The sequence below is a fragment of the Colius striatus genome, chromosome 1, assembly GCF_028858725.1.
Source record: "Colius striatus isolate bColStr4 chromosome 1, bColStr4.1.hap1, whole genome shotgun sequence".
Taxonomy (NCBI): Eukaryota; Metazoa; Chordata; class Aves; order Coliiformes; family Coliidae; genus Colius; species Colius striatus.
In genome coordinates, this window is record NC_084759.1 from 134,441,542 (window position 1) to 134,463,931 (window position 22,390).

General features: G+C 39.5%; 1 protein-coding gene across 3 annotated transcripts in view; it reads right to left on the reverse strand.

Annotated features, from left to right (window-relative positions):
• STK38L (serine/threonine kinase 38 like) overlaps positions 1-22,390 on the reverse strand; it is a 54,649-nt gene that overhangs the window by 17,989 nt on the left and 14,270 nt on the right. For all 3 annotated transcript variants that reach the window (XM_062008612.1, XM_062008603.1, XM_062008597.1), the window contains exons 2-7: positions 8,224-8,368; positions 6,292-6,343; positions 4,871-4,993; positions 4,190-4,273; positions 1,564-1,687; positions 827-981 (exon numbers count right to left, since the gene is read on the reverse strand). In XM_062008612.1, coding sequence (XP_061864596.1) covers positions 827-981; positions 1,564-1,687; positions 4,190-4,273; positions 4,871-4,993; positions 6,292-6,343; positions 8,224-8,357 — 672 coding nt within the window. In that variant the 5' untranslated portion in view covers positions 8,358-8,368. The remainder of the gene's footprint in view (positions 1-826; positions 982-1,563; positions 1,688-4,189; positions 4,274-4,870; positions 4,994-6,291; positions 6,344-8,223; positions 8,369-22,390) is intronic.

The window sequence follows — 22,390 nt, forward strand, 5'->3', positions numbered from 1 at the left end:
AAATATCATTCAGAACGGTAGTGCTTGAAAAAGAAAGTTTTAACAACTGCATGTGCCTTCTCAGACCATGATGGACTTGCATAGCACTACTGAATTCGGACGAGTATGCAAAAATTACTAAATCTTGGTGTAGTGTGAGACTATGTGTTGTCTCAAACAGGTTACCTTCCCCTGGGAATGATTACATCTACAATTCCGCAACAGCTGGTGGCAGCTAGTTTGCCTGTTCTTGTTTAGAACTGGATACCACTAAGACTGAGAAAGCCTCCGGGACAATTCCTTCACTTTGTTTTGATGGTAACCTAGCTTTAATCAGTTTCCAGACATCAATGCACAGTCCACAGATTTGTGTATGATGCTCACCACGTCCATTTCATGTCTCACTTTAGTCAGTCTGACAGAATGTTTCCGCTGGCGAGCAGATAATAAACTAAATGAGAAGCATAGGAGTTGAAGTCATTACTTAGCATTGCCTGAACATTTCATACTTCCATTTGCCTTGAAGTAACTAAATGTATCAGTTCTTAATGTGCATCAATATGAGCATCCAGAAACCCTAAGGGGGTTAAAAGGCTTGCCTTTAAAAGCTTTAAAAGGGCTAAAAGGCTTTCCAAAAAAAAAAAATACAAAATCAACAAAACAAAAACAACAACAAGGGTGGTTTTGCTTTGTTTAAGTACATTGTTGTTCTACAAGGAAAAGATAGTGACCAGTTTCTGCCTGTAACTCCAGCTAGTTTAAGTCATGAGTGTGGTACTACTGTTCCCATCTATTAACACCACTGTAAATGTTTAAAGCACAGGCAGTTTATGTGCACACCACATACCTTAGCATCCAGCAAAAGGTTATCTGGCTTAATATCTCTGTGGATGAATCCCAGCTGGTGAATAGCATCTATGGCCAATACAGTTTCAGAAATGTAAAACTGTGTCTCCTCTTCTGATAATGTGTCTTTCTTCATTAGTAAGGTCATCATGTCACCTAATCAAAGAGAAGAAGATATGGCTTAGAAATCAGAACATTTTAATCACAAGACTAATTCTACATGAAACCCCAGTGGAGTCCAAATTTAACCTTGTAACTGGCCTTATAGTTACTTATTATAAAATTATTACTGCAACGACCTACAAACCCAAAATACTTTTTTAGTAAACTAGATGCAAAACTGCAGAAAATCCTAAATGGGAATTTAATTGGATATGCCAGGAAGAAATAATTAATTTTAACATAAAATAGATACATAGCACAAATAAACTGTTTAAACAGGAGTGGGGTGCTTTTTTTGTTTTGTTTTTACTGTTAATAGCTTCAAGCAGTAAAAAAGCAGAATATTGGATTAGAAAAGTTATTTAATACAAGTCTATTTTAACACCCCTGCATAACTTTTCTCCTTCCCCTAAAAATCAGGAATAGTTACATTACTGTGACTTCATTTGAAATAGTGTTAAAAGTTTTTATTATCAAAAATTACACAGCATGCTTGTTTCTAACATTTAACGAAGCTGAATACAAAAGCTATGTAAAAAGTATTTGTAGCATGTAAAACCATAATATACCGCTTACCTCCAGGTAAGAACTCCATGATCAGGTAAAGATTTCTTTTATCCTGAAAGCTATAAAACATTTTCACTACCCAGGCTCCATCTGCTTCAACCAAAATATCTCTTTCTGCTCGGATATGGGCCACCTAAAGTTTTTTTAAAATTTAATATTATTAAAATACTTGTTATATATTTCAACAAGGAACACCATATTATGTTCCTAGTACTACAATATATTTTTTGTGATCTTTGGCAAAGAAACTCTTTTTCATGCTCTTTTCACAGTCACACATTTCACAATTTTTTACCCTATAAAATCCTCACAAAATACCCACCAAAAACCCACAGAAGCCAATGCAATGTTCAAAATAATTGTTCACACAACTTTGCTGAAACCACCTCTAGAAACAGAGTGTAGCTTGTTAAATCTGGTTTTGTTTATTGCAAAGAACTGACAAAGCTAGTGGAACAGTGCAACTCCCTGTTATACTATACCCTAAAGTAAAATAGGAACATTAAAAAACAAAGGCTAGAGCGGACCAGAGCTTTATGCAGTAGTGTCCCTACTGCAACCTCAGACAGAAATTTCAAGGTGCAAATACTGTCAAAATTACTGGAAAAGGACAGAACGTCTTAAAGACCACAAAAACCAGGAAGTAAAATAGTAAATGCTGTTACGATTACTGTCAGAAGTTACCAGATTCCTTAGAGAGGTATATGAGAAAATAAAGAGATAATAGCTACTTCTATACAGATCTTTCAGTCTAAACTTGGCAATATAAGTCTGAGGAACCTTCTGTAGCAAGAGTGACAGAGCATCTAACTACTTCCTGCAAAATGGATTTGTTTACCACTGTAAAGAGAGAAAATGCCTAACTTACAGTGAACTAGCGTCCAGTTCCCAATCCCACATTGGACACATTGCTGCTGGTCCATGAATCCCTTCCAGATGGTTCACAGCAACTGCCCCTACACCTGTACATGGCAAACCTCACTTGTACTGCATGGCAAGGGCCTTTGCCAAGTGGGAAAAGGGCTCGTACGAGTTTCAGCCCTTGCAGAATGCAACAGATAGCAAGGAGCTCAGTGGCCAGTACTAAAGCAGTGCAAAAATAGTAAGGGTACTGGGCTATTCAAGGAGCAGGGAAAGAGAATAGAAGATGGAGCCATTCCTTAAAGTGATGTGAATGATGGTGGCCCAGAACTGATAACGGCCACCACTGCTGCTGATGTTGGTTCCAGGCAAGTGTATTTGGGAATGTCTGACATTGCTTAGCATGTTCTGGTCCCAGCTGAGGCTTTGAAAAAATATGGAGAAGAGCTACCCCATGAATTCACTGGAACTAGACCATACTCTCATCCTGGAGGAAAATGAAAGACACGTGCATGAAAAAAAAAATTTCTTGACAGTTCTAAGATCTTCATTATTGATACACCATAAAACAACTTCTGGAGAGAAAATATGTACCACTATTTCAGCTTTGAGGTTTACTTCCAATAAGCAGCAAACAGTCTTTTTGCATCTCTTCCTCATTTCTACTGGCCAGGTGCACCTTTACACAAATGTAATCTTTTCACAGGACAATGATTTCTCTCTCTGTAGCAAGCACTCCTGACTTTATCTAGTTCATTCTGGTTTTGTTAGAACATATTTCTTTCCACTCTCCTCAATGTAACTGTAATATAGAGTGTTAAAACCTCTCACAGTGCAATCAGGCTTGAGGAAAACTGTAATTTTCTTGTATTTGTGTCTGGTAATTGCTTTCCATTGAACAAATCAGACAATGAAAATTACAGCAGATAAATGCTCTCCAGGGAAGAGGGCCTCAAACTAAATGGAGAGTGTGAGCTCAGCCTCTTTGCCACATCAGATTATGAAATAAGGGCAGGGCTTCAACCAGAGGGCCACACATATCCTGGCTGCAGTCCAGAACATCCTGCTCCTTTAGTTCCTTATATTCATGGCACAGACTTGAGGAGACAAAAAGTTTGTGCAAAGACAAAAATGAAGTACCCATACCACTGCAGTGAAATGCAATACAAGAGCAAATGATGGGGGTGAAGTTTGGATTGGTAAGGAAAAGTCCTCTTTTATCTTGATTTCTTTGCTTTGTACTTAAGTACTTCCTGTATCCTACCAAGAATGTGCAGTGAATTGTTAACTAAAAAGTGAGTGAAAACCAAACTGACAAAAAGAAAGCAAAGCAAAATAAGACAATAACCAGCTAAAAAAACAAAACAAAAAACCCAAAAAGTCAATGAACAATGTGACATCCGATGGTGTCTAATCATCAACAGAAAATATCAATTTTTTTACTTTGGCTTACTTTTCAAGAGACATTTTCCTTGAAATGTAGTTTTACAGATTAAGTACTATAAGGTCTGTGTTGGTAAAGGAACAGAGAAAAAAATCATCATTATTCATTTTGTTTGTACATAAAACATTTTTTTAAATACCGTTACATCACCTTTTGTCTTAACTTATTCTTTTGTACTTTGGCAGCAATGCTGTAGATGCTTTGGACCACTGTACAATTAGTAGGACCTCTGAAGTAGAAAATATGACCAAATAATATCTGTCACAAAGACCTTAGGTAATTTTCTAGAGAGTCTACATTTGAAATCTAGGAGACTCATACACCACAAACCTGCTCTTTCTCCAGCATATCTGCTTTCCTCAGTATCTTCATTGCATAAATGTGACCTGTATCCTTCTTCTGAACGAGGCGTACCTGTAATGAGAAATATAACCCAATCAATCTTTTCTACCTCAGAAACTAGTCCCCAGCGTGGAATCTACCAGAAGGCTCAAAATCACTGGTTAATGTTCTTTTGTTAAACATTTAAAAAATACATGGTAAAAGAAATATTTCTACATCACATACAACACTAACATTAATGATGAAAAGATATTTTGAAGTAATTACTGCTCTAGGAAAAATTAGCAGGCACAGTAAATTCGAGGTAGCTGTGAGATCATGTATGCTAAAATTCAGGAGTAGATACATCTGTGATGTGAGACAAGGCAGTGAGGATGTTTATGGAAAGGAGTTGTGCAATTGCAAATTCATGCTTTCAGGGGGACATAGGGGCAATATCTAGTTTGGGTCAGTTTGGGAAGCTGTGGGAAACTAAGTACCTTGCCTGGGTCCTTGAGAAATCAATGAACATAGTTCATTATTGGACTTACCACACTTGCACAATTACTCAAATAGGTATTCTTCTGCAATAAAACTCGCCAAATAGAACTTTTTATTCAGTAATTAAAACGTTTTATTTCAACATTAAATCTAATTTTAATATCCTGTTTAAGCAAGAATACTACAAACCTCCCCAAATGCTCCTCTTCCTATAACTTTCAATGATTCAAAGTCATCCAAGCCAAGTCTAGTCCTCTTCAGTCGCAGAAACTCTGTTTCTTTACGAGCGTGTTGTGATCTGCGTAGTTTTTTCTAAGGAGAAACATGCACAGAAATTTAGAAGTTGTTTGACAGTACCAACTCAAGACATACAACCTTCCTCCCCTTATGATTACAGGGAAAATGTAAAGTGAAAAAGTCTTTATGAAATTCTGAAAGCATGAATAGTCTTTTACATAGCTGCCTCTACCAGTTTCACCCAATTTCAATTTACCCAGTGAAAACTTTTTTTTTTCTTTTTTTGTTACCTAGATAAAGAAATAACAATAAAAAATAAAGAAGGGTGAAAAAAAATCATACTGGTTCAAATGAAGTACATCAGTGCAAAGGCCAAAGTCCCTAGCTGAGGCAAGGACTCTTGCTTTTGGGCAGTGTGAAAGATCATCAAAAGCTAAAACTTGCAGCACCACCAAAAAGACATGATAGGCAACAAGGAGGCAAACAGTGTAAGCTGGATCTCTGCAGTCTATCTATAGCAAAATCCATTTGGTTTATGGCAGGCAAACACCTGTATTTGAAAAAAAAAATCTATCCAAATCCTGTCATGTGTTTTGTTCTATAAAAACGTCAATGGGATTCACCCCGAGAGAACACAAACGCTGACCTAGAGATGCCCAGATGATCTCCAAGATTAGTAACAGCACCATCGATCAGGCACCTGCCAGCTTTTAAACTAGGATGACAGAGCCACTTAAAACCACAAGGTGGCATTACGAACCCACACTCCCGTTTCCCTCTTCCCAGAAGTCACAGCAGCCACACAAACTCGGAAAAATCACTGAGGCACTGTTCCTGTTTATTTCCCTGCCCATCCTGAAGGCAGTACGAGTAGCCATGGTGTAAATGACCTCGGAAAAGTAACTTATTACCAAAGTTCTGAGAGATGCCAACCAGACAGATATCTCTCACCCATTCCTGAATGGAGCAATGGTGTGTGCCCAGTGTATTGTTTACATCAAGAAATTAAAAAAAAAAAAGTTCAGCATTTTGCCTTCTACTCGCTTCTTCCAAGTGCATCTCACCTTTTTTCTTTCTTGCCAAAGAAAATGGCAAACACTTGTAACCTTTGAAAAGCATGCTATACACTTGCTGCAGCCATGTGTCTCATAAGGAATAAGGGTGACAGGAAAGGCCTTAGCTACTGCAAGGACCACTAAAGCATATTCACAGCTTCCATAATAAACAAGTTATTCACAGGGGCAACACTCACTTACAAAATAAAACTTAATGTCATGCTTGCTAGAGTTTCTGTTAAGCTCCTCATATGCCAGTGTGAAGCTGTGTGACAAAAGCAAAGCAGTCTCTTCAAAGGTTACTTAAGTAGTATTTACCTCCTCATCTGCGAGGCCTTCCTCTTCCATAGCCACTTCTAGCTTCTTCTGCCTGCAAAGGGGAGAAACAGGATATTGCTTTCTTTACTACTTGTTAATATGTTAATAAGTTAATATGAACATATTAACAATATTAACTTATTAACAATGTTATAAACATAACATTATGGCAAGACAAAGCCTTTACTTCACATATGCCAGACACCAAAGAATTGGCCTCAAATGGAAAGTTGAAGACTTACTGCCCACTCCATCTATTTACTCATTTGCGACCAAATCTGTTGAAAATGTCCAAGCAACTTCAAGCACATACTTATGCATGTGTTAGGTATTAAAGATTCAAATATATAATCACTCTAATTATATATATTTCTTCATATGCACTTGTTGAATTCAGTAAGGCTGGTTTTAACCAACTAGGATTACAAATTGGGAAAATCATTTTTTTGCTGTTTATCACAGCCCTACTTCCAACATTTCAGCCAGCTCCAGCTTTCACCTAGACCCAGCCCTGATGACCTTTTCCTGGTCACACAACTGGTCCCACTGTCCTTAACCCTCATGCCAACTAACCCTGTCTCCCTGGATTCATCAACATCATAATCTCCTCCCAGTATCCTGCCCCATCCATGGCTCACTGACCTCAGAGCTCCTCCAGTGCCATGGGAGGGTCTGAGCAGGGAGTGAAGCCTGGGAGCACCACATAGTATGTGTGTATGGGACCCCTCTTTTTTCATCTCCGGGATGTTTCCTTACAACTGCCGGTGCAGCTTCCAAAAAGCTGGTTACCCACTAGCAGCAGCCAAAAGGTTGAAGGCTGGGTGCCAGGCTGCTGTTAGTCTTTCTGCACTTCAGGAAGCACAGCAGTCCCTTAAATTAAAGGCTCTTTGTAGAAGTCTATTCTCCTAGCTAGAAGCTACTCAGTTACATTAGATAATGATTAAACATGATGGAGAAACCCTGCTGCTCAGCTGAAAACCCTTCAATTAAAAACGTATTACCAGGAGAATGATAGTTTCACAGGCTGACAACAATTTGAAACACAACATTTGTTATAATCAAAAGCTTGGTGCTTCGACAATTCAAGTCGCATTTCACCACATCAGAGGCAGAATCGGGCACCGATGAGAGAAGTTAAACTGGAGATGATCAATGCATAATCCCATGCAAGGAGCAGCGGTCAACACTAACCAAGAATTTAGAGGTGGGTATTTGAGAGTATCTTCAAAATTCTTCCTGCCCACCCAAGAGCCTCTCAAACCCTCCATCACCAACCCTATGCTCTTTACTGCCCCTTATTTCCACCCTAGACCACCCTCAGCCCTGTGCCTCCTTTCCTTATCCCATCACTCTGCCAAACACCTCTCCCATCAGTCCTGTTCCCTACTTCCTATACACTTCCTTCTGTAGGGATTATGAGTCTTGGCAGGAGTTCCATGCTGCAGATCATGAATAGACACCAAGAGCCACTGCCTTACACAAAACCAAATTACTACACATAAGCAGCTCTGCAGCACCTACCAGTATCAACTTTATTCCCTGTGCCACATGCAGAAGAGTTAGAGGTCACCAACCTACCACACAGAGGTAGAAACCTCACATGTGCTGCAAAATGAGACCCTGCATAGAGCAGTTTCCACCAAGTAGTAATAAATCTGATGAGGAGATAAATTGTATGAGAACATCAAAAGTGGAGAATCTGTCACTCAGGTGACTGTGTGGTGCAGTAGCGGGGGATGATCGCAGCTCTATCAGCACAGCCAGCAGCCAAAAAGGCAGCTTGTGCCCTTTGGGGATTAGCTCCTTGCTACCAAGTACAGAAAAACTTCTGAGAACTGTTCTGTGCATAGGGATCAAAGCACCCTTGTACAAACAGCACCAAAAGCCAACAAAGGAAAGCTGAAGAGGGGTGAGAGGAAGTAGAGCCAGTACCTGGTTTCTCTCTCTTCATGCTGTATAATTAGGTTGCTGTAGAAGTTCTCCAGCGTGAGTTTGGCCACCGTCACTCTCTCCCGGGTGTGGTTACTCATGGGAAAGGATGTTGTAGTCCCTGCAGTCATTGCCATGGTAACATGTACTGAAACAGAGTATGTCAAATCATTACTCACTTGAAAAAAACCAAAATTTTTGTACATGTATATATATATATATATATATATATATATATTCCTCTTTCCCACTTTCCATCTCCAAATTCTTAGACACTGCAGAATTCCCAGGAAAGGCACTGTTCTTTACATACCAATAACTCTATTAGAAAGCAGTATCATAAAATTATCCTGAGACAGCAGGAGGGCTTGCTACCCACTCTCTAAAAAAATAACAACATGTTGGCAAAACAAAGGGTGAATCATAGCAAAGAATTATGCAGGCTACGGGCAGCTCACTGAGCAGCACTTGTCCACAAATGAAGAAAATGCACCTCCAGCAGACCTGAGCCCCATCTGGAGGAGGGAAGAGGTGGTAGAGCACAAAGGAAAAGAGGGAAGTAGGAAAAGGCCCAAGCAGCACCACAGCTGCACATGCCACAACTCTATGGCAATTTCAGACTCCAAAAATTCTACATGCTAAAAAAAGGATAGGCTAAAAAGAAAAAGTAAATGGATAAGAACACTAATCCTACCCAGAGAAGAAGCTATTTCAAGGACAGAAGGCAGCCGGCTCTCTCATATCTTTGAATTTTAAAGCCACGCAACAAAATTGTAGGTGGATGGTTGGGGAAATGTATAAAAATCATTACATTAGCATGAAATAATGGAATTGTCATATTTTGAATTCAAAACTTCTGTTGCTGTTTGACTGGGTTTTTTTAAAGCAACAACAAACCATCAGGAACAGAAAAACCCTTCTCCATCACAAGACCACTAGGCAATGAGTCTTTCTGTTTGTTTCCTTTCCAACCAACTCTGTGACATGACACCAATGAAAAGAGCATTTTCTGGAGCAGCTGTTTCTTACAGGCTCCCTGTGTTTGGATTCTCAAATTCAGGAGGGAAATCTTATGCAGACAGAAATACATTAGCTATGCAGATAAAGTACTTGTAGGTCAGTTGAGCGGTTAAAAAAGTGGGAATACAGAGGAAAGAAGAAAGGTTACTCTCCGCTAGAGCTTTCATCTTGAACTCAAAATTTTGAGATGTAATAGAACAATGCTTTTAACATTGGGAAAAGACATCTTAGGGCAGTCCTGAGCCCCTTGGAGCTGGTTTTAGGAAGCCAGGGGAGATGAAAAAAAACAAATTTAAAAGGGCACAGCTTATCCTAGGTGTCATGCCCTACCTGGAAGTGGGCTGAAGCACTTCAGGAGAGCCTCACAGAGAGAAGCCAAGAAAAGCAGCATTTCAGCCCCATGCTCATTTGTTCAGGTTGTTTAGGGGTTGGTTTTGGAAAATTACACAGAAGTACATACACTTCCTTTTCGTTATTTACGTGACTCTTATTTCACATGGGGATTTTTGAGGAAGACAAATCCCAAATTAGGTTTATGATCTTAAAAGGTGAACTGATTAAGAGTTTCACCCAGAAGAAAACTTGCACGTCCACATCAGGACAGGAAGACTGCTTAACTCTGCTGGGTTATTTTGTTTTGCATTTGTCTGCTATCCTCTGTGAGGATAAAAAAATCTTGGGGATTTTTGATTGGATTTGGTGCAACAATAGATATTTGTTGCCAGAAACGCAGCTGCTGTGTCACAAATAAAGGCGTTTTATAGCAGTTTGTAGATATTATTTTAGCTGAATATTTTGGAGTGTGGAAGACGCCAGAGTTCTGAGAATAAAAATGTATCTTTCTATACATATACAAAGAGGTTTTCTATATGTATACAAAGAGGTTTTAATAGCACTAAAGCTGCTTTTAGGTGATGTCAATATTTCTATTTTCTAATCAATACTTTATCCTCTTCAATTTTCTACTAAAGGAGGATTACAGCTGTCTACTCTTAATAGTCTTTACTAAAAATTAAGGGGTTCTATTCTTCACACAGACATACCTCATATTGGATGCTTCTCCAAAAGCTGGGAAAACTTAGCACTGCTGTCCCTATTGAGTCTGTTGTATGATATTACACTCTTCTTACCTTGATAGGTGGGAAAAAATAAACACAAACCAGGTATCTGAGAGTGAAACCTACAGCGTATTGATGCACCCAAATCAAACAGAGCAATTGCTGACCACATGCTGGCATCTGTGATTAAGTCATTTTAAAAAAAAAAATTACTTCATAGCGTAAAAACCTGCCTTCTGATCATTTTGGAGTGTCAGGATAGTGTAGCATTAACCCAGGCTTGAAATGGATTAATCGTTACTTAAGCACACTGTAGCACCAGCAAGCAACAGGATATTTATCCTTTGCACAACTTGTATTCCAGGTAGGATAAAATAACACTGCAATTTTTATTTCCTGTTAATTGTTTTCCCCATGCTCCTAGACTCACAAATGCAGACATTACCAAAGAGCAAATCTAAGTCACTTGATTTTATTAAGCCTGTAAAAAGGAGATAACAATTCTGGCAGTAGCACACTCCATGCTATAAATAGCGGGGCTGACTCTCACTGTGGTTCTACAATAGGAAAACAGAGATGAGAACCCAATCTGCAAAACTGGCAAGCTCAGAGAAAGCTATTTACCAGAGAAGAAACTTGTGTTGACTCACTTCATCATCATACCATGAATGTAACTCTGCCAAAGCAGGAGGGAGACATCACCAAAGTTTGCTTCCAGCATCCTGTACATCCTGCACATACACCACCAGCATTGCCTCCAGACCACACTGTACCGCAATACATTTCCTCAAGACGAAATTTACTTTACCCTTGCTCAGTTTGCTCTCCAATCAGCTCTGCCACTGTGGGAGGGGAAAAAAATACCACCAAAACCCAGCTTTGTAAAACAGAGAAGTGCCCTAAGTTCTCCAGGTCCCCTAAACCAAGTGGATAAAGCACAGACCTGGCAGGAGATGGAAGGTACCCGACAAAACCCGATGTTAACTCACAACCCAGAAAACCTCTTCAACCTTTTTCCTCCTGCCTCTCTGCTTCCACTCACAACCCACTAAACAAAGCACAAATCCACATCCCAAACAAAATATTCAGTTGTGAGTAACCTAGTCCTTAAGTATGACCTTTATAAATACATGTGCTGGAGGGGCTGGGGGCAGGAAGAAGCTTCAAAATGGGGCCTTTTATTGACAGCACACTACTACTACTGACCTCATCACATTAACAGGAATGTTTTGAAAAGATGCCACCCATAGTTCTTGGAAATGCCCTCAAAAACCTACTAATTCACTCAAATTCATTCCATCTGCATAACGGAACCATTCTACTCCTGCTGCTTCACTGCTCTCGCATTAAAGCTCCCTGGATCACAAAGAAGGTCATACTATAGCAGCCAGCCACATGTGGCTAAAACTTCTCTGGCCGATGAGGACCAAAGACCTTTCTTTTTGAAGGGCCTTTTATTGCAGAAAAAAATGATACACCACCGTCTGTGAATGACAGAGACATCAAACTGATCTAATCAACAAAGATGGAGCAGCACAGAGCCCACAGGACAATGTCTCAGAGCTGCCAGAAGCAGAGATGCCGTATGTGCTGCCTGGCCCAGAAACCAAGCCTGTGTCTCCTGGATGGAGGGTTTTGCTCCCAGTGTGAGCCTTTCTCCTGATGCCTGATCAGCTCAGTAGCAAGCACCTACAGGTGGGGCAACCAGGGATGATCTTGCCCCAGAGGCAGGCAGGACAACGGCATAGTGGGTAGGACCTGAAGGATATTCCTGAAGGACAAGGGAGAGCAGGGGAGAGAAGCAGAAAAGCAACAGCAGGCCCAATGCCAGCAAATTCAAGTCTCCTCTAAACAAGTCTCTCATCCACCACAGAAAACAACAGAAGACTTCAGTTGGAAGGGACTTCTCCTTTTTGCTAGAAAAATGCTTCCTGGTCAAATAATTAATTTGATCTTTTTATTTCCAGATCTTTCCCTATTGGGAAGCAGAAAGGCCAAGCAGCATTTACTACAGCTTCTATCTGTGCTTCCATCTACCACAACAAGTCTAAGTAAAACCCTCGACTGATTTTCCTAAGAGAATTTTCACTGTTGAAAACCCCACATCCAGCCCTATACACAGTTGCTAACTCAAAACTCATGTCCTCTCTGGAGTGCTTCTTGGCAGCTCCCACAGTCTGTCATTAATGTTTTCATATTAGACCACTGGATTAACATTCCAGTTAATGAGAGCAAAATCACCGAGGTATCCAATCCTACCTGCTACAATAGCTCAGAAGGGGAGAGATAAAAGAAATCAAGGCATCAGCAGAACTGTTTTCCCCTGAAAGAAACACTTGGTACTTTGGGATAGCTTCACAAAATTCAAACCTTCACAGCTCCACCTTGGAGCATACAGGATATGTGAAGGTGAGGCAGTGCACAGAACTGTCACTTGGCCAGAAGGAAGGATTGATGTTTGATCACCTTAAGTCATTTTACAGCCTATTTCTGCATATCCATGTAGCTCTAGGCTTTAAAGAGAAAAGAATAACAAGGGATGAAACAGGATCCTGACACAGGTGGCACTATCTCAAGAAGCTCATTTTATTACCCCATGGCATACTTTCCACCCTTTACAATGGAGCAACAGGACAAGGATGTGAATTAGAGAGCACAATTGTAGTACTTCACTAAACATTTGAACTGTAGTAATGATGAAGATTCAAGTACTTATTCAGGAAAAAAAACACACCAAAAAGCAACACACTACTCAAGACAGCCGAGTTCATAATTTCAGATCCTTCTAACACATTCTGCCAACCTTCCACTATTACTTCCTTAATGATCTCTCACTTTCCACAATAATACAAATATGTAAGACTATGCTACATGCACTGAAAACTGAAATGAATCTTTCCAGATGTCCTCCTTGTGAGAGAGTTTCACATTTTGTGGGTTATTACATTAACCTATTTGATCAACTCTTGCTTTGTTTTACTGTTTTACACAGATTGCCAGCAAAAGAGCAAGTCTGTGCCAGCTAGTGGTATCATGACTGGGCTTCACTTCTGTAAGCACAGGTCTGAAGGTGTCAGCCTTTACAGATAAGTCTCTGGCACAACTCTTTTAGACCATATAGCTTGTTTTTATAAAATAAGGCTGGATCTATACTCTCAAATTAACCTGGACCTAAGTCCCAATGGAAAAACCATTCTTATCTTGGAAACCATGTGTGTAGTATTATTATACAGGAGTCCTAGAATAAATTTACTCTGGACTCATTACTTGGTGCATATACAAGTTAGAGAGCAAACACCACATACAATTCTCTCAGAGAAAAGCACTTTTGCTACTTAATCCATGCAGCTGGATCTCCGATTCAGATTTAAAATGTAAAGCTAAGTACATGTTCAACAGGATAGAGAACAGCAATACTTCCACGCAAAACAGCTGCATCACTTCAAAGAAAGGCAGATAATTTTTATTTATATACCCAAGTATATCTCCAAAAGCCCAGCAATCAGGAAGGTGGTTCATTATTGCAGTAAAAAGGGTAAAAATGCAAAGTTTATAAAGTTTCTATTTACATTCCAAGGGAATTTGGCTCTTGAATGAAAGGCTCCAGGAAAGCCAAATACTGAAACATACTTCTGCCTTTCAAAGTTTCCATTTTCTCAGTATGACACATTTTGTCATGCAACTTGCTCCTGAAATGAAGTACACAAACAACATTTTTTCAAGAATTAGAACGTAAGAGGAACGAGACAGACTTTTGGTGGCAGACCTGTTTCAAAGTAAATGCATACAGTTCAATAAAGCGTGTACCTTCAGAAACGCCAGCTATCACCACAGTGTTTAGTGCTGGAGCTCTTCTAGGTAAAGAAGCTAGAGCAGACTTAGTAATGGTTCTTGGTTCCTTACAGACAACACAGCAAAGAAACTCTCAAATCCAGGCACTAAAAAACACCACTGACAAGAATTAGATTTTAAAAACGAAGTGTTATCTAGGAAAGCAGCATGGATACAACAAGGTTTCAAGTCTCAGCATAAGCCTTGCTGTCTCCAAATTGTTTGGATGCTCTTTAAGAGAGATGGAAGATATATATCTATATATATATATATCTATATATATAAATGTATGAGAAAAACAGCCCACCATACACAAATAACAGTATGATTCACACCAAAAGGCAGTGGGCAGGGACAGATAAATGAAATAAGCAACCAAAGGCACAGCAGGAGGAGGTGGTATGACACACCAGCAAGGTTGAGGAGAGAGCAGCAGCTGGAAAAGCAGCCGCCCAGGCGTCCTGAACAACTTCTGTACATGGTATGAGCTGACACACAAACTGAAAGCAAAGACAAAAATGTTGTACAACAGCTCATAGTTACAAAGATGAAAAAGAAGGAGAAAGTAGTCATACTGTGATATCAGCCCAGAGGGAAAGTTACTTTCTTTGCTACAGTTTCTGCTAGCACAAATTTGGCAACCACACTGTGCATATTTCCACCATCCAATTGTTTATACTGAATCTCCTCCTGGAAAGGTTCCCTGCCTTCTTTTTCTATAACCCACTTTAAATCCACTTCCAAAGCTTCTGAGAAACTTCTGAAATTAAACAAAACATTACCGCATCTCAAAGTCTCAGAGCAGTAAGTAAACAAGGAAACTCCACTGCTCCAATCTACATAAAATATGGGCCAGTATTTTTCAACTCTTGGAGCCTGATCTTGATACTTGTGTTATTACAGCCTTCCATGTTGAGAATGAAGATTTGTCCAAAGTTCACATGTCAATGGAATAAGTCTTCAGCTCAATAGGTTTTGACTTAATGCTCCTATTCTGGCATCTGGATGATCCCAGCTGTGCTACTGTTGTTACTGAAGTTCAGAGTCATCAGATCAGCATGTTTGCCAAGCACTGCTCTGAGGTATGTTTCAGAAAGGAAAATAAATATTAGGCTCCTACGTAATTCACGTTTTCAGTAATATCACCATTCACAAGCCTCTATTTTATTTAATATGCTACCTGAAGGAAGCAACATTCCCTGTCAAATAAAAAAATCAGACACTTCACATGTAGATTCTTCTTCGACATATGGCCAAGACCAGATCTTTCTGACACTCTCCAGTTTTCACAACAGTCCCGATCCGAGAAGAGAAAATTAAATTACAAGACTTCAACAAGACATCACTGACACTTCAGTACTTCATTTATCTCATTTATATACTTCATTTCCTTTAGCTTGTTATTCATTTCCCAATGTGCATTATGTTCTAATAAGTTTTGCTACTTGAAAGTTACAGAATTAATTACATTTGTTATATTTAGAGTAGCACTAAGAAATCTAGTAAAATTAGCCGTTTCAGAACAGGCTTTGCTATTTAAAAGCAAAAGATGTTTGAATGTTTTAGCCATTTTAAGTCATTCTTGCTTTCCCCATGGAGCATTTGTGTGACTTGCCAGTTATAGTCACAGCTAAAACCAGAGCCCTCACAACTTGCTGGGCCTCAGCTCGTAAACCAAAAGGAATGGGCACTCCCAGTGCTTGACCTCCACAACTGTGAAAAAAACTTGAGGAGATATTAAGAGACACAAAGGATTCGGGGACAGAAACATTGGATGTGTGACCTGCTGCCTCAGCAGCTGCTGTGCTTCTAGGCCTGATGACACCAGGAAAATATTGGGGTAGAACAAGGTTCTTGTGAGCAAATTGGGGTGTTAGTGGCTGGTTTCAACTTGCCCCCTAAACTCCAGAAAAGCTTTTCACTCAATGTACCCAAGATACTTTCAAAACACAGGAAGTTACTTTCCTACCCTGGGTTAGACTCCTAAATTTCTAAATATCAAAAAATGTCAAGGATAGGCTCTGAGTAGACCAGCCAAAAAAATCCCTCTGAAAATTACCAGCACAAACCCTGCCCCCTCCATCCACGGTTGTATGCACACTGTAAGTCAGTATTAGTCAGTACTGTTTCTGAAAGAAGCCATCCTACTTTCTACCAAATTATCTGTCTACTTCCCTCCTGTTGCTACTGGATGCATTGTGCCAGCACAGGAAGCTGTGCAACTCAGGTTGGGGAACTACATTGGGCTGAAACCATTTCTTTTAAAACAGCTTTGGTGAGGCTAGTTTCACCTGTGTTGACCAAAAAGGGCCACCCTTCCCCAGGCTGAGACTGGCCATTCCTTCCCATGGAGTATGTCTGAAAGCCAGAAGTAAGCAGCAAGGCCTCATCTTTTAATTTGGCTCACAGAAATTAATCTCACAAATCATTCCAGCACACCTGCAGTAATGATAAGGAAATATTTCCTAATATGGAATAAAAACTGAATATTGGAGTTGTGCTGCACTCCAGGATTTCCTGCAATTCAACAAAGCTGAACAGCAGAAGTATCCCATGAGCAGCAGCCGTGATTCAGTTCTCTGCAGCTTTCAATGAGCAGCAAGCGCAGCTGAAACAAATTTATTTCCCTGATGTGAAAAGATAAGGGCTGCACGAAACTATTTAAGTATATACAAAAATATCTATGTATGTATATATATGTATAAAATATGTATATCAAGACTTATATTAAATATATGCACTTTGTTTTCTTCCTTTTAATCTTGCTTCTACTTTCTACAAGTAGCAAAGAAAACTTTTCATCCAAACATCACAACCTGTGCTTTCACTAACAACAGGACACTGGCCACTTGAAGTTTAAAAACATAAATCTGCCAATAAGGTCCCTTCCAGCTCAGCTCCACTTGCCTCAATCTTTGGCAATACAATTCCATTCCTTATGCTCTACTATCAATAGCTCTGTCTCAAAGTTGAGAGTACATTTTGAGACATGCTGTACTTAGAATAACCATTCAGCATTGAATGACTTGAAATGACATACCAAAATCTTGATGAGCTCAGTCCTTTCAAGTAAGGAATTTTATTTTCTTTACAGAAGGGTTTTGAAGACAATCCAATCACTTGGATTTTAGCAGTAACATAGGACTCCCTCTCACCCCACACCTTAACCTCATGTAGGCAGAGAGGAGAAAATAGAGGGGTTGTACTTCTGCTCCATCAGCAAGAACAGAGGGCTAGAGTTACGAACAGGAAGAGAAGAGTGGTATTGGTGTATTCATACACTGCTCTGTCTTCCAAGGAGTGCTCCAAATGGAGGTCAGCTCAAGACAAAACTCTGCATGACTAAATGAAGCACAAAACATAAGGGAACTAGACTTGCAGTCCCGTATAGCCATTCTTCTCTTCCAGAGTTTACCATGACATATAAATTGATGCATTTTAATTTAATGGCAATAAAATAAATGAGTAGGTTGCTGAAAAGCTAACAATACTGTGCAGTGAAATGGCATTTCATAGCTTGTTTTAGCTTGCTCATATATTTTGTTTCTCCTGCCTAGCCCCAAGTTTCAGTGCTGCAAATCTTTGTCCTCTTAGAAGCATCTAAAAACAGGAAGCTCTTCTGTCTACTGAAGCAACTGCATTCCTGTGCACTTAAGCATTTTGTCAACTTTCAGCAGGTACTTGTATCCAGGCATATTCAAGAAAATATTCTTTTAAGATCTATGAAATTAACCAGCATAAAAAAGCCCATGCTCAATATTTTGCTGCAATATTTTTGCTCATAAAATAAATGATAAACAAAGTAAGGTCAACAACAAAATGCCTGTTTACTCCTCAGTTGTTGGTTTTCTAGATAAAAAAAATATACTCAGGTCTAATGAAAGATTTGTCTGACTCCAAAACATGTATATCTGTCTAAAGTAAAACTCAGTCACAGTGGATTTCTCTACACTTGGCTCTTTCATGGCCAAGAGACACCACTTAAAACAGCAGAAAAGAGAAGGAGCTTCTAACACGGCATCTGTATAAAGTTTCCTTGAAACTGTAATACATTTTCTTTTAGGGATGCTCTAAAAGCCTTTCTATTTTCTAAGGAGTCCAAAGAAGCAGGAGCAGATGGTGGGCTTCACCTTGGGAACTAGGAGGGACCTTCCACATTAGAGAAGGCTGGAAGAGAAGAGGGCATTAAGTTTGTATTTCTTTTTACTAATACATGTTTGATTGCCTGACTCTTGCTAAGCTCTTTTTAGATCATCTCAATCAAATTAAGTAATTACACATTATAAGTCTGTGCCAGCAAAGGAGTTGACTGCTAAATGAGCCACAGACCATCAATGACCAGCCTGTGCAATGCCTCTAGTCTAGCGTTAATGAACATAAGAGATCCCCCTGGCCATAAAAAGCTGCAAATGCAGATAGTGCATCTTGTTAGTATATGCAATACCGGAGAACAGATGTTTGCCAATTCAAATCCCACTACAACAGTTCATTTCTTGAACTATGATTTTTTGAGAAGGAGACAGTTTTTGACACAAATCAAATTGCCTTGATGAGGCCCAGGATACACTGGGATAAAAAAGATGCGTGCAGTGAGTACACAGTACCACCTTCCTAGTGCCTGAAGCTTTGGAACAGTGGAGATAGAGCTGTGCCATACTTTTACCACCAAACCATCAGGAGCTTTGGCCATCAGTACCAAAAGTGGAGAAAGAAGTATTATTTCATGAAGGAACCATAATGGCAAAATCTGATCGCTACAGTGATGACAAGGACAATTTAAAAGAGAAAGCATTACTGTTCTGCCATATCAAACTGTTTGAGGGGAGAACAGTCAATACAATTGTGGTTTTGCATTTCAATGCTTATAATGCTTTGAGAATATATATATATATATATATATATATATATATATATAGCAATCTATGTGTCACTTTAAGAACAAAAATACACTGCAAAATGGGTAGCTTCAGCTTATCCTTCTGAGATTTAGAGGTTTAGATATAGAAAAAAACAGCTCTTTCAGTGTCAGCCTCAGAGTCTTGCCTTGATCAAATCTCTGAGTTTTCCTGCAGCCTAATGCTTAATGTCCCAAGCATTCATCTTACCTAGGGCTGAAGAGTGACGAGAGAAGTGCTTAGTTATGGCTATCTGTATACATACATGATCCCTCCTACATAATCACACACTCACCCTTCTAGGAAGGTAAGAGGCAAAAAAAAGGAAGAGGAGATATAGGATTTGCACCTAGGTGAAAGATGATGACGCTTGTGATGGGCATTAGTTTCCTGTGGAAGGCCATCCACTAGTCTTGGCTTGTGAAAGCTCCCTCAGAACATCTCAGATATTTGATTCTATTACCTGGTTTCCTAGTTAAACGACAAGAAAGGTGAAAGCAGGGTGTGAGTAAAAGCTCTGGCTATATCCATCTGCAAGAGAAATTGAGAAGGAAAAGGAACAGAGAATATCTACTTAAGTTTCTGTAAGATTCTAAGGCTGTATGTAGCTGCTATGCTACAGCTGAACATAAAAGGATGGGCAAATTTCCAGATTAAAAAAAAAAACCACCAAAACAACTTAAGAGTTCGATGTCACGCACTTTCAAGATGAACAAGAGACCAAAACAAAAACTTCACTAAGAGCAAACCTTTCCCACCAAGAAAGCTTCCAGAACAGAACAGTCTTGCAGCAAGTCCAGAGGGCAAGGCACACTCTTGACTGAAATAAAGGTGCAAGACTCATCAGTAAGAAGGACTCTTCATGGAACATAGGTCAGCTCATACAAAGGTATGGGCTGTAGAGGAAAGTAGAAGGAAAAACACCACTTGTGTTCCTGCAGAATGGCTCTCACTGTTCCTTTTCAAGGTATAAGTCTCTATTGCCCTTTAAGGTGAGTGTCATTCCATCTCCATTTCTTTATCTGTTAAGTGGAGGTGAAGATAAGTGGAGTTACCTGCAGGAAATTTAATCGGAAATAGCAATTTAGTGCAAACAATGTGTAAAGATGCAGACTGGTAGAGTGGCAAATAAAGAAGTCTACCAGGCAGCAATCTGAATTGTTTGACAATTTGGATACAACCAACTATTTTCCATAAATAGTAACCAGAGAAAAAAACCCCACATAAGCCGTAGGAAGAATGAGATCATTTCCACTTTTGAAATATTATTTAACATTAACACTTCCTTATAGGGATGGGCCCAATGCACAAGGTCCTTACACAAAACGGACAGACGTTGCTGCCAAGTTCTGTTTCAAGAAATGTCAGTGCAGGCCTATGAATTGCTACTGAGGGGCAGGGGGAGATCCTTTCCTCACATTTTGCTGAACCCTCCAGTCCTGGCCACACACTTCTAGAGTTTTCCCAACAATGTAGCCACAGACACAAGTGAGCTAGGTAAACTCAGCAGCCTGACAAAACAGAGCTACTAGTCATCACCATGCTCCTGTAAAAAGGAGACCATTCTTCCACAAAATCAGCAAGTTGCTTTGCCTTGCCTCCTAACTACGCAACTGCTAAATTTAGTCAAAGAGAAGTAACAAAATATGGATAGTCAGAGGACGAGGAGAACAACACTGTCTCTTTTGCAGGCACATAAATTTGAACTACATCCAAGCAGGGTTTAGATATACTTCCGGCAATGGCAGGACAGGACTGTTGCTTTTCACGGTGGCCAGTTGTATCAGATTAGGTACAACATAAAAACTCTGAGTCTTAACAGTGACAACTGTTAAATAAATGTTAATTCTCAGCCATGAGTCACATCCTTCTTGCATCAACTTTTGCTGGCTCCATTTGGAAATGGGCTGATGGGGAGAACAGCTTCGCAAGGCTTTCTAAAGACAGTCTATAACTACTTTCTCACACCTCCTTTACTTTAGGCTGCAGTAATAAAGAACACAATTAATTTGATTTTGATGAAAATGGTTATGGTGAGCCTAACCACAATGACCAGCTAAACACTGACCCCTAAATGATGTACCATGTGCTGTAGCATTCATGGAAAACCCTAGCTGTATTTACAAAGACCAGGAAGGGTTTGTACTACGTGCTTCTTTTGCTTGCTTCAGAAGCCAAACTAAGTGTCTCCTGGAGTGCTGCTTGGCTCCTGTATGTTGAGCAAAGTCCATCGTAGACAAGCAAGTTCAAACTGCAATGCTGACATGACGCAGAGGTGCCTACTGTGCAGTAGAAACAGACATAACTTGTATTTTAATTTGAACAGCTTTATGTTCACATGAAGAAAGCGAAAAACAAAGACTTAGAGTAATGCCTGGTACCTGGATCTACAGTAACACACCTTGAGGCCTGCCCTATTTCTCACTCATTCCTTCACATGTCTCCTCTCACTCTACTCAACAACTCTACCAGAGGAGTTATCAGCAAAGCTGTTCGCAACACAGCCTCTAATGGTGACCTGAAGTGGACAAATCACATTAAATTGATGGTATTTGCCAATGATGCAAGAGTTGAAATGATGAATATTTTTAGTATTCTTTTTCTAATTGCAGGTGATGTATGCAACCAAGATGATTTTCACTGTTCTGAGGATAGGGTTTAAGTCTCATTCTGATTTTAGAAATTGCAGGAAAATCTATGGGGAAAAAAAAAACCAGCAATAGAAAGGACAATTAAATATTAATATACTGCAAGTGGACATTTCATGGTAACATTTCCAAGTTGAGCTACACTCAGCCTTGGCAAAACACTGGGATTGTGAATCCAGCTGAAAGCATTAATTTGGATGACTCTCCAGTCAATGTTTACACATTCTGTTGTTCATATGCAAATAACATTAATCAGCTGTCTTTTAAAGTACTGATAAATGGATATTCGGAAAGTTTTACTAGCTTCCTGGCAAAGCCACATGTAATATAAGGAATGTCACATTGACATAACACAGGGCAAGGAAGAATACTTCTCAATTTCAAAAATCACTAGGAAGCAGCTGCTCTGCTATTATTCTCTTCATTTTTGAGAAGATAAAGAACACTAAAAAAAAGTCTAATAATATAGTGTTTGTGAAAAATCAGGAACATTCACATCTGTGATTCCTCAGACAATTATTTCTTTAGTTGAGTATTAAAATACATTTCAACTTGCACTCATTTACAAAAAGAAAATCCAGTAAAAACCTTTACTTTAGGAGTATTCCCGGCAATCAGAAAAGGTCTGTGCAAAAAACCTAGCACTTTTACTCCACAGATAATGTCCCAATTGATACTGAGCCCTACCTAGTCTAATGCAAAATAAACATTTCATTAT